Source organism: Periophthalmus magnuspinnatus, chromosome 20 (assembly GCF_009829125.3).
Source record: "Periophthalmus magnuspinnatus isolate fPerMag1 chromosome 20, fPerMag1.2.pri, whole genome shotgun sequence".
Lineage (NCBI taxonomy): Eukaryota > Metazoa > Chordata > Actinopteri > Gobiiformes > Gobiidae > Periophthalmus > Periophthalmus magnuspinnatus.
Window position 1 is genome coordinate 1,746,236 of NC_047145.1, and position 12,995 is coordinate 1,759,230.

The following is a 12,995-nucleotide window of genomic DNA, read 5'->3' on the forward strand; positions in this document are numbered from 1 at the left end:
AAAAATTCAAAAGGACTACAAGTGATTGATTTGTAACTTTTTTATTACTATTTTAATGTTGATAATTCCCATTAAAGTACTCTTTACTGCATGTAGGCCTACACAGTACTATACATGACAATGCCCTAGACTGAAAAAGTAAAAAACAAAACAAAAAAGAAACTCTTGAGAAAAGAAAATCTTGCCCTGCCAGTTCCATTTATAGGTCTATGAAAAAAAAAAAAATCACCTTTTGTTATTTTGTGCTAAATAGGTTTTGCCTGCACTACCTCACCTTTAGTGGGCCTAACTATTCAGTTAATTTACATTAAAACGCATGATTTCTAGGCACTGACAAAATATATTTTCACATTTGATATTGCATTATACACACAGAATTGAGTGGCATAGGTATTGCTTTATAAAGTCCCACACACTTAAGTAAAAAAACAAACAAAAAAACATGGCTTAAACATTTGCATGATTGCAAAAGGCTACAATTATTGCCATGGCCATTTTGCATTTCGGTTCGTCAGGAGAAATCAAGACAAAATGCCGTCAAAAAATATGTGCAACTAGTGCAAATGGGTAATGCAATAAAACTTCCATCACTTAAAACACCTACGTCAAGATATAATTTTAAATGAATAAATATATATATTTAAAGCTTTGTACATTTTGAACTGTAAAACATCTCTGAGCTAATACTCTCCAGAAAACACTGTTATGGCACAAACACACAACACAAAGGGTTTTCACGTTTTTTTTCAATCAATTTGACTCACTTCTCTATCACAAACTGTCATTTGCAAAACAGCTCACACAGACCCCCAAGCAGAGTTTCAGTTTTCCTTAAAATTTGATAACAGGATTTACACATATGAATCTTTGGCTTAAAAAGTTGTGTTTTTTATATCTATTTATAAATGGATGTATTTTATTTTCTAAAAATACTCACGCTGAAGAAAACAAAGATGCTGGAATAGTAAATATATCAAAATAGCTTTTGCAATATGCCATGTGTATGTCTTATGGAAAATCAAGACATTTACACATCACACAGTACTATTCATTCACACAACCTGCTCTCTGCTGACGCCCTTCTCCCTGTTTGATTCATCTGTGAAATCCTTTGTTCTTAGATAGATGTTGTTTAGGTGATCAAAAATTGTAGTTTTTTGTTATATTTGAGTTTCTATATTAAAAGTGACATGACGATAAACATCCTTTACCACATGTGACCATGTAGTATTGAAAAAACAAGTTGAATTTTAACATCATGTCTATTTGTGATTGAGAGATGAGCCTGAGAACTGTGTGAACTGATGACAAATGTTCCAAATGATGTGACCACCAGAGACCCTGTTCAGATAAATGTATGAATCAAACAATCAAACTAAACCGAGTTTTTAAAAAGTGCTAAAACGATTGTTTTGTGACACTGCAGAGGCCCATGGAGGCAGCACAAACTTTACAAAAGTCACATTTCTCAATAGTTAAGGCATGACATTCAAGGCGTTTCAGTCTCACTATCTTTTAAAGCAACAGTTTCCTTTTTAGGACAATAAACCCAAAATTGATTTCAAGTATTATCTTACAAAAATATAAAGTCACAAAAAATACATATTGATACGTTAAAATAGAGCCCTATATATATAAAGTTAAAAAAATAAAATGCCAAACTTTGAGCTGCAGTATTTTAGAGTTAATAGAGCAACCTGTGCACCATAGGTAACATCCTGTACCTAACCTAGCTCAAGATCTGGAGATGGGTCCCCTGGAGATGGGTCCCTTGCTCCTTTCCCCAGCAACACTGAAGGGTGGGCTCAATGATCTATCATCCAGCGCATAAAAACAGTGACAGACAATGTAACTGTCTTGCTCAAGAAGACAACAGCAATGTGATGTAAACAGCTGTGTGTTTTGAAATATATACAGAAAGTTCAAGTTGATTTTGAAGTTTTCTGTTGTTTTAAAGTCTTTGGTGCTACATTTCATTTCATTTTCTAATTTAGAGCAATAAACTAGGTTATCGCTCTGAATGCAAACGAAAGCACAGCACCTATTGTACCTCCTATTGCCCACCATAAGTCTTTTGAAATATCTGGGCCTGAGTGGCTTTCCTGCTTATACAACACTGAAAGGTGTGACAAAAAGCCATGGCAGAAAGAGAAGAAAATCATAATGCCTGGGAATACTGCATTGTTGGACTGGTGAGCTCTTGGATGGGCATTCCAAAAGATGAAAACAGGAATAAACCCAGTGTGAATGATAAGAAGAACTGGGAATACAATTAAAAAATGCTTATCAGCCTGGGAAATCATAAGCAACTTCGGACCAATCCACTCGCAAATGCAGTCACAGATGTTAAAAATTGTAAAGCAGCACACAAGCATAAAAAGACGTGCCCATATCCCTGAACTTGCTGTTTGAACATCAGCTGTAACGGCAGGATACACAGAACAAGTGAGCATTGGAACTAGTGCTACATAAAAAGTGCAAACGTGCCTTGTCCAGTTTGTACTATTAGCATCAGGGGACTGTGGTGGCTGCTTTGTGTCATTGTTATTTATTTGATCTTTTAAGGGTAACTGTTCATCCTTGGCCTCTCCTTTAGTTTGATGCTTTCGGTTTAAAAGACACTGAAAGACCGTGTAGGTGATGAGAGCAGCCAGTGAAACAAGAATCGCTAATGAGTGACAGCAATTGGCAATGGCAGCTGCATCTTCTCTAACGGCCACAGAAATGATCATAACAACTGATGCTAAAATCCCAGAACATGACAGACCAAGTGCAAAACTTTGACTGTGAGTTGACAGCAAAGTCACTTCTACACTAAGGTTATATTCAATCATGCAGCAAAACCATGTAGCCAACCACAGTGCACACATGTTGATAACCAAAAATATTTCCTCAGCCATTGGCTGGTTAATAGAAATTAACATTGTGACAAAGATGAGAACAATCACGACAAGGCAGCCCCAGGTGTGCTTTTGTGCTGAAAACCTTTGGACTAAAAATGTTTTCACCACAGCAAAAATCAGACCAGCCACTTGAGTGACCAGGACGATAAGGCTGAAGATCCAGTTCTGAGCCATCTCTCTGTGGAGGTACAGGGAGGAGATCAGAAAGAAGTGTCGGGGGAATGCTGACAACAGACCCAGCAGACCACAAATGAACTTCCCAGCATGGAGCGTGTCCTGAGACACACTACAGGGGCAAGAAACACAATAGGTTAGAATTATTTATGCACAATTTTAATAATATGTTTATCGTTTTATATTATATTTTTTGTTAATATGTTTGTTTGTTGTTGTTTTTTTTACCTTGGTAGTAATTTACAGTATTAATTGCACAGTATTATACAATATAAATAACTTGACTCAAAGGTAGAATGACAGATTTGTATTATTTTTTATTTTATGGTCATTCTAATCCTAAAACAGCGTGAAGTGAATGAAGTGATCTGAATTTGAGGAGTTGAAAATTTTGAAATTTCTGCATCTATTTGTGTCATAGCAACCAACCAGGGGCCGTGTTTTCATAGTGACGTATGGTCTATATAACGTTGTTGGTTTTGTTATGTGAATAGTAGGCTATGGTTTGCAGATTTAAAAAAAAAAAGAAATCTCATATCTCATATAATTTATGTAAATATATGTCATTTGGGTCTGTTTTATTGTGAAAATGTCATTTTTTCTTTTTTTGGGTAGTGTACAAAAAAAAATCCCCCATATACAATTAATCATTATCAAATCCACTTATGAATCAGGACAACCCAGCAAGTAAACGTAGATGACATGACAATTTAACCCACTAGATAGAGCCTTATGACTCCTGTAGTCATTGTTATTGATACAACTCTGTACATTTAAGTCAACTGAAAATTTATATTTATAAATATATACATACAGTTGGGCAAAAAGTATTTAGTCAGCCACCAATTGTGAAAGTTCTCCCAATTAAAAAGATGAGAGAGGTCTGTTATTTTCTATGAGAGACATAATGAGAAAAAAAAAATCAACCCATTCCTCCTGCATATCTCCTCTAGAGCAGTGATGTTTTGGGGTTGTTGCTGGGCAACACAGACTTTCAACTCCCTCCAAAAATTGTCTATGGGGTTGAGATCTGGAGACTGGCTAGGCCACTCCAGGACCTTGAAATGCTTCTTATGAAGCCACTCCTTCATTGCCCGGCCACTGTGTTTAGGATCATTGTCATGCTGAAAGACCCAGCCACATTTCATCTTCAATGCCCTCGCTGATGGAAGGAGGTTTTCACTCAAAATCTCACAATACATGGCCCCATTCATTCTTTCCTTTACACGGATCAGTGGTTCTGGTCCCTTTGCAGAAAAACACCCCCAAAGCATGATGTTTCCACCCCCATGCTTCACAGTCAGTATGGTGTTCTGTGGATGCAATTCAGCATTCTTTCTCCTCCAAACACGACAAGTTAAATTTTATTTTGGTTTCATCTGACCATATGACATTCTCCCAATCCTCTGCTGGATCATCCAAATACTCTGTAGTAAACTTCAGACGGGCCTGGACATGTCCTGGCTTAAGCAGGGGGACACGTCTGGCACTGCAGGATTTGAGTCCCTGGTGCCGTAATTACCAAGGAATTTACCAATTAATTCATTAAAAATCCTACAATGTGATTTCCTGAATTCTCTCCTCTTATTCTGTCTCTCATAGTTGAAGTGAACCTATGATGAAAATTACAGGCTTCTCTCTTCTTTTTAAGTTGGAAAACTTGCACAATTGGTGGCTGACTAAATACTTCTTTGCCCCACTGCATATATTAGATGGCAACAAAATGTAATTCTGAATAAAAGTGCAGAGGCAAGGTAAAAAGCGTTGCTTGCTAGGGGCATTTGACATGATTTTTTCACTCAAGTTGCGCTTAATGGGAACAGAGAATAAGGATGAGGATTTGTGATTTTGCTTTAGAGAGAATTACATGTGTATAGTTAGTATTCTATAAACATGGACAGCAAGCTCTTGTAATAAACTGTGCATGGTCAATAAAAATACAACTAACTAATAAGAAACTTAAAATGACAGACCAAGTACCAATCTATTTGCAATATGTGGTATTACGGTATACTTTACATACCTTTGAGAAGGATTTAGCTTAGAGTCAGAAACTGGGGTCCCAATGTTCTGAAAACAAGAGACAACGTGTTATACATAGAGCTGAAATTATTTTTAGAATCAGAATATAAACTTTGACTAAATATTGGCACTCTGCAGTGCCATCATGCTGGGGGCCTGTGCACCTGTAGCACAATGTTCAGCAGTTATTATGGACTATTATGGACTAATTATGGTTGAAGTAAGTTGTAACATGTTATAAAGTGTTCATGAAGCATGAAGTATTTTTATGTAATATCTTCAGCTGAACCATTCACACAGTAAATGTAGAAGTAGTAGTGATATTTTTACCTCTTTACATTTGTAGTTTAGGAGTACAAAGGCAGTGACGAGTGCAGTAATGAGTAGAGCAGTGATCACAATGGGAATAGACAGACTCAAAGGCTCTGCAAAGAAATATATGTCAAAGTTATGTCAAAGGTCCCAGCTACAGCAGTGTTAAATACTGTTTCAAATAAATCAATATAACATCAATATAACATTAAAGAGAGGTGTATATTTGAGTGTGTATTTGTGCATACGGCTGATGAACGCAGCTACAAACAAACAGCGTAATTTAAATGAAACGCCCCAAATGTTGGGGTTTATGGCATGAGGGTGCAGAATAATGTAAAATACTGGATTTATCTGAAGATAAAATCATAAAGAATTACATACAAAAGAAGAAAATGCAGTTTTGGCTCATTGTGAAATGTAGAAAATATGTGATATTGCAGAAAAACAAATCTTAACCCCAAAAATCTCCTGTTATTAAATAATTTACATGAGTTGGAGCAGGGGAGTGGCGTGATGATGAGCCACTTGGAACAAGATATAATGGTTTGGATCCGTGCTTCAGTCTGAATCTTTGCTCCAACTCAGACCCAGCCGGGTCCCTGGACATTGAGGACAGGACAGCCAACCTGCCCAGACCTAGTCCACTGCACAGGAGTCTTACTTTCCCCGTGTGGAACCAGTGAACACAGGACACTGGATGATTAAACCTCAAAACCAGGAGCGCGCAAGGGTGGGACAGAACCACTCAGACCCAGTCCACTGCGCTCTGGTCATGCTCACTCCACCTGGAAACAGTACTCACTCCACCTGGAAACAGTACTCACTCCACCTGGAAACAGTACTCACTCCACCTGGAAACAGTACTCACTCCACCTGGAAACAGTACGCGGAGCCGCCTATATGCTCAACCTATCCATCCTTGCTTTCACCAGAATACGTGCACAGGGAAGTTACATGCAGTTGAAAGTTGTTTTCCTGTGCATTTTTCCGTATGCCTGGTGTGTGTGCACATAAACGTATTTCATATATGTGCACACTACGCTCATGTCAAGTCTGATCCCAGCGAAAGCCTTGTTTTGGTCATACACCAAATATACACACCGATTTCACCGTATGTGAGTTTTTGGAAAAAAAGGCCATTGTGTTTCTGCCTGCTATATTGATATAATATATAATCTATGACGCCTGTGTTTTTATTTTAAACTGCAAGATTGCACTTAAAACGACTTAAGAAACAAGAGTTTGCATAATACTTCCATATCCTAGTGTGCTTTAATTTTGGCCACTGCATTTACCAAACTATGAATATTAGTTTTTACAATCTACTTACGCAGCTGTTCATAGGTGGCCTCCTTTGAGCTGAATGGAGTGCTGATCATGCAGGTGTGTTGCGAGACATTGTGGAGCAGTGGAGTGGTACAGTTGATGGAGTAGAGATGCTGGTCGTCCTGGAAAACTGCAACACTCGAGCTTGAAAAGTTGCCCGCACTCCGGTTTGGGGTGCACCCGATATGAGCTGCAGATAAGAGAGGTCCCTGAACGCTCAATGTACACCTTCTCCACTGGAGCTACAATGAAAGATATTAAATAGGGCTGCAGCAATGAATCCCACAATTGTGACAAAAATAATAATAATAGGACAAGTCGTGTTTTGTTAATTGTATTATCTTACCATGCACTTGTACATTGAAATATTTATATTGTTCTCCTCCACTTTGGCTCTTGGTTACATATTTAAAAATGCCGTTGTCCTGAGGTGTGACGTTGTTTATTATCAGTGAGCAGTTTCCGTTGGAAATCTCTTGGTCAAATAGATCGGCCCTGTTTCTATAATTTCTGTGCTGGTGATACTGGTGCCTCTTGTCATTTCTGGGGAATGACTGAATACCAAATGAATCTTTGGACCACATGATTTCAGAAAGTCCTTGGGTGTGGCATGGCAAAATGCAGCTTTGTCCAAAAAGACAGGTCACTGGAGTGGCTGAAATAAAGCACAATTATGACTTATTAGTTTAGCTCAGTGACTCTTAATCATAGTAACAACAGGCCACTCATCAATAGAATATTTAAAGGGGCACTGTGTAACTTTTCTCAACATGAGCACCCCACCTGCTTGTGCTCCATGGAGATGTTAGTGCTTTGCCTAAAATGTTCCACAGTATGGGGTTAAACAACTCCACTGACTGTTAAAGGTTAACACTAATGTACCTTGGAAAAAATTCATTTGAGTTCACTCACTGACAAAGTTATTTCATTCATTTAATGTAGCAACTGACCATTTTGGAGTGCCCTGAGAAAAGACACAAAAATGAGCACTAATGCCAAATCTCAAAACAGTCGCATGGGCATTTACACTTTTGTGCTCAAACTGTCACAATATTTTCAACAGCTCAAAAAAGTTGACTTTGTGTTGCCTGTGCCCTAGTATGTTTGTGTAGGGTAATTAGTTTAAAACATATTTTTGTAAATATATATATATATATATATATATATATATATATATATATATATATATAGAGAGAGAGAGAGAGAGAGAGAGAGAGAGAGAGAGAGAGAGAGACATACATACACAGTCTATACTCTCACTTACCTACAGTATCTCATTTACAGGTCAGGAGTACAATAGTGTTTTACACAAGTACAATACAGTAAAAAACCTGTAGCCTTGACTGGATTAATGCAAGATAGTTGCATTAATCCCCCCCCAATCTGTAGAAAAGCGCAATGCTCTAAATACACGTAGAATGACCTGATGAGCACAGCGTGAGGAGAAAGTAGAGCTGTTTTAATAGATCCAGACTAAAGCAGAGCTGTTTTAATAGATAGATACGTTTAGTGTAAGCAGCAGACTAGAGACTAGGCCTCGGGAGCTGAACAGGCCGCTCTACAGACCAAGCCAAAAAAAAGGGGAGTTGAGCACATTATTATATATTAATGTAAATGCAATCTCACCTTCTCCAAGAGCGCCTCGAACAGACACAGAAATAACCAAAGAGCAGAAGATCAGAAGAAGCGCCATGGGGCAGAGACTCCTGTGTGAACATATGAAACAGATACTGTGGTTTACAACGGGACCACAACTGTCCAACTTTCAGGTATTACTTTCGATTTCAACAGATATATATAGAGCAATCGCGCCATCTGCTGGAACAAAGGACCCCAGCAGTAGAACAAGAGCCCACTCAATGTTATTTAAGTAAGAGATACAGAGACAGAGAAATGACTCAAGTAAAAGAATATGAACATGTATATGAACACATAATGGCAAGGCAAGGCAAGTTTATTTGTATAGCACAATTTGTACACAAGGTAATTCAAAGTGCTTTACAGAATAAGAAAGACATTAAAATCACACAAATCAAAACATAAATAATCACAAATAATCATCATAAAATTAACATTAAAAGAGAAGAATGCAGAATAAAAACATTTCAGTCATATGCACAGCTAAACAGAACAGTTTTGAGCCTGGATTTAAACATTGTCAAAGTAGAGGCCTGTCTCACATCTTCAGGAAGACTGTTCCAAGTTTTAGCTGCATAAAACTGAAACGCTGATTCCCCATGTTTAGTCCTGACTCTGGGCACCAGCAGGAGGCCGGTCCCTGAAGTCCTCCTCGTGTGAGATGGTTCATATGGCACTAACATGTCGGAGATATACTTTGGACCTAGGCCATGGAGAGACTTATACACAAGCAGAGCTGCTTTAAAGTCTATTCTTTGAGCTACAGGAAGTCAGTGCAGAGACCTGAGCACAGGACTTATGTGCTCATACTTCCTGGTTCTAGTCAGGACCTGAGCAGCAGCGTTCTGGATGTACTGCAGCTGTGTTAAGGCTCGTTTGGAGAGGCCAGTGAGCAGGCCGTTACAGTCGTCTAACCTACTGGAGACAAATGCAGGGATATGTCTCTCTAAGTCTGGATTTGACAGTATACCTTTGATTTTTGCAATGTTTTTAGGTGGTAAAAAGTTGCAGATGTTATTGATTTGATGTGGCTGTTAAAGTTCAAGTCTGAGTCCATTATTACCCCTAGATTTCTAGCCTGATTTGAAGGTTTTAGAGAGAGAGACTGGAGGTGACTGCTGACACTTTCTCTGTGTTTCTGTGGCCAAAGGTGATGACTTCAGTCTTGTCTGAGTTTAGCTGAAGAAAGTTGTTTTGCATCCACACACTGATCTGTTGATGCAGTGAGTGAATCCACTGGTCCATATTCACCTGCTGCAGTGAGACATAGATCTGAGTGTCATCTGCAGAGTTGTGGTAGGACACATTATTGCTGCGTATTAACTGGCCTAACGGCAGCATGTAGAGATTGAACAGTAGGGGTCCCAGGATTGAACCCTGGGGCACCCCACAGGTCAGGGACATTTTATCTGATATACATTTTCCAATTTCAACAAAGTACTCCCTGTTTTCTAAATAGGACTTGAACCAGTTTAGTGCCGTACCAGAGATGCCCTCCCAGTCCTCCAGTCTCTGTAAGAGGATCCCATGATCCACAGTGTCAAAAGCAGCACTCAGATCTAACAGGATCAAGACTGAGACTTTGCCTGCATCAGTGTTCAGGCGGATGTCATTTGTCACCTTGATAAGAGCAGTCTCAGTGCTGTGGTGGGGTCTAAAACCTGATTGGAAGACATCAAAGAAGTTGTTCATTTCGAGGAAGTTAATAAGCTGTTGGTAAACAACTTTTTCGAGGACTTTGCCTAAAAACGGCAGATTTAAGAGCGGTCGATAATTGTTCAATATTGTGGCATCAAGACTGCTCTTCTTTAGGAGAGGCTTGATAACCGCAGTTTTCAAAGCGCTTGGGAATGTTCCAGATTGAAGTCACATGTTAACTATGTGAGTGAGTGGTGACAGCAAACTGTTGAGCACAGACTTAAAAAATTTTGTGGGTAACACATCGAGGCAGCATGTAGATGAACTAAATAATACCAATAATGTCAGAAAAATACCTCTCCCTTGTTCTACATAAACTGTGGTTGTACATGTGCATCTTTTCTCTGTAAATTTCATAATGAACCTGGAGCTTTGACTTGCGCCATTCCCGCTCGGCCCTCCGGCACTCGCTTTTCTGTGCCCTGACCGAGTCATCATTCCTCCATGGCACTTTCTGCTTATCTTTAACCATTTTAACCGTCATCGGGGCAATGGTGTCCAGAACATTCAAAACACTCGAAGTTACAGAGTTCAACAAATCATCAACATCAGAACATGAGGCATTTTCAAAGTGTATCATTTCCATGAACATTGCACCTGTTTTATCATTTATGTGTCTCCTTCGAACAACTGCAGGACCAGCCGCTGGTTTGGGAATAACAGACAGGTCAAAGAAGACAAAGAAATGATCAGACAGAGCAACATCCACCACATTGACATTTGAAATATTTACTCCTTTTGTGATGAGCAGGTCCAGAGTGTGTCCTCTGTTGTGGGTGGGCTCACTGACATGCTGAGTCAGACCAAAGGTTTCAAGGACAGAACTGAGCTCTTTAGCGTTTCTGTCAAACACATTATCCGCATGTACTTTAAAATCACCTGTAATGACTAAACCATCAAAGTTTGTGCATACGACTGAAAGCATCTCAGTAAAATCATCAATAAAACTCAGACAGTGCTGGGGAGGTTTGTATATGACTAAGTAGAGTATGGAGGGGGATTGTTTTAGCTCCATTTTGAATGAAACATACTCAAAAGATGTAGCAAAGTGGACCCAGGGCTGGTCTGTGGGCAGGGGAGGTGATGTGGGTGCTGCTGCGACTGAAACATCTGCTGGGGCTGTCACAGACAGGTTCAAGGCCTGTGATGTGGGCCCTGAGGGAAGTGACGCTGGAGATGCATCCTTCACTTTTGAAGGTGGTGGTGATGCTGATTTGTTCTCTTGGGGAGGTGGTGGTGCTGCTGAATCCTTCGCTGGGGGAGGTGGTGGTTATAGTTGTGGTGCTGCTGGTGGTGCTGACACATTGGCTCGGTCTGTGGTTGGTGCAGCAGGAATGCTTCTCTCATACCTCTTTTCTCTCACTGGCCCAGGACCCTGTCCAGGCTGGTTTCTCAGAGCATGGAGGAGGTTATCCGTCAACACTCTTACTCCACCTCTGCTCAGGTGCGGGCCAGTCCTCTGGCTGCACATTCGTTGAACAGCCATGTGTTCAGCTGAAGCAGCCGGGTAAATTTGTTCATCTTCCTTCTTTCTATGGTAGGAAGAGGTCCACTGATGAAAGTCTTAACCTCCACTTTATCAAGCTCGTCAAATAATTCAATGAAATGCTTTTTCAAGATTTCAGTCTCATTCATTCTGGTGTCCACTGCACCCACGTGCACAATCAGCTGTTTAGCTCCTTGGTATGTTGACAAAACTTTTGGGAGGAGTTTTGTAATCTCAGAGACCGTGTGACTGGGGTACGAGCAAGTTTGGATTCCTCTGGGAGTCACATCTCCGATAGCACCGTCTCCTAGCAGCAGCGTATCTCTGACCTTGACGTTTGGCACAGACCGCCTGTCTGCCGCCGCTCTTTTGCCAACTTCATTGCTCTTGTTTTGTGACAAAAATCCAATTTCTGTTTGTATATCAACATCAACATCAGTCTGTGACAGTGGTAAAAATCTGTTTGTAAGCTGTATTTTGGGTGATGTAACTATATTAGCATTGTCTCTTATCACTTGTCGCGTTGGCTTGAAATTCTTGTCTTTACAAAGTTTTGGAAAATACACCGTATCACTCAGGTTTAAGTAGAAAGTAGCAGTTTTTTCACTCTCTTCTCTGAAAGTAACTGTAGGCTGTTTACCACTGGAGGTCACAGGGAGCGTTCGGTGAAGTCCTTTTTCAGATTCTAAAACAAATATCCGTGCTTGTAGCTCAATAATTTGTTGTTGATAGTTCCGACAGCGTTCGCAGAAAGAATTCCTTATGTTTCTTCCCGTGGACATGTTGGTGGCTCGTCAAAAATTTTGTTAAAAAATGTGAAAATGGTTTAAAAATCTTGGTTTACTTAAGAGAAAATCATAACTAAACAGATCTCCCAGCAATGGAAGAGGTAAAATGATTAAAAAGCAAAGTAAGGAGGAAGCAGCAGCAGCAAGCAAGGTTTGTGTCTGTACTCTTCAGAAGCAGGAAGTAACTGAAGGAAAAATAACACATATCCACTTTCAAATGCACTCAAGTAAAGCACACACAGGCCTAATGTAATTTAAATGTCTTATACTACACAAGTTTTGTGAAGTTTGATTATTAGTCTGTCTACATCTCCAAAGCTCAAAATGCTCTGTTCCACCTTTTGATGTCATGACATGGTAGTTTTCAAGTTAACATCTACCTTTTACCTTTAGTTCAGTACAGACTGACAATTCCAGAGCTGAAATAATCCAAATGATTCTAGTGAAGGTGTGTGGAGTTTAAAAACACAGTGAAGCACTTTCTGCATCACCACATGATGACATCACAAGGTGGAACAGAGTGTTTTCTGTTTGACAGAAGAACATGTTTGTGTCATGTTTCTGTCAGCTTTGACCTGGGCCTCTTTGCCCTGGGCCTCTTTGCCCTAAGCCTCTTTGTCCTGGGCCTCTTTGTCCTGGGCCTCT

At 39.7% G+C, this 12,995-nt stretch overlaps 1 protein-coding gene across 1 annotated transcript; it reads right to left on the reverse strand.

The window, feature by feature from the left end:
- Nucleotides 1-27: 27 nt before the first annotated feature.
- On the reverse strand, nt 28-8,484 carry LOC129457231 (equilibrative nucleoside transporter 2-like). Its single transcript, XM_055230053.1, has 6 exons — nt 8,367-8,484; nt 7,087-7,395; nt 6,745-6,982; nt 5,430-5,524; nt 5,101-5,147; nt 28-3,189 (listed from the first exon to the last, which is right to left on the reverse strand). Exons 2-6 carry the CDS (start codon nt 7,099-7,101, stop codon nt 2,004-2,006), a joined length of 1,581 nt encoding a protein of 526 aa, XP_055086028.1. The 5' UTR covers nt 7,102-7,395; nt 8,367-8,484; the 3' UTR covers nt 28-2,003.
- Nucleotides 8,485-12,995: the final 4,511 nt, after the last annotated feature.

Bases quoted from the DNA above. Each gene is read 5' to 3' on its own strand.
- LOC129457231 (XM_055230053.1), bottom strand. The intron at 5,525-6,744 runs GTAAGTAGATTG...ATTTCTTTGCAG, and splicing joins GGCCACCTATGAACAGCTGC to AGCCTTTGAGTCTGTCTATT. The intron at 5,148-5,429 runs GTAAAAATATCA...TCTTGTTTTCAG, and splicing joins TAAACTACAAATGTAAAGAG to AACATTGGGACCCCAGTTTC.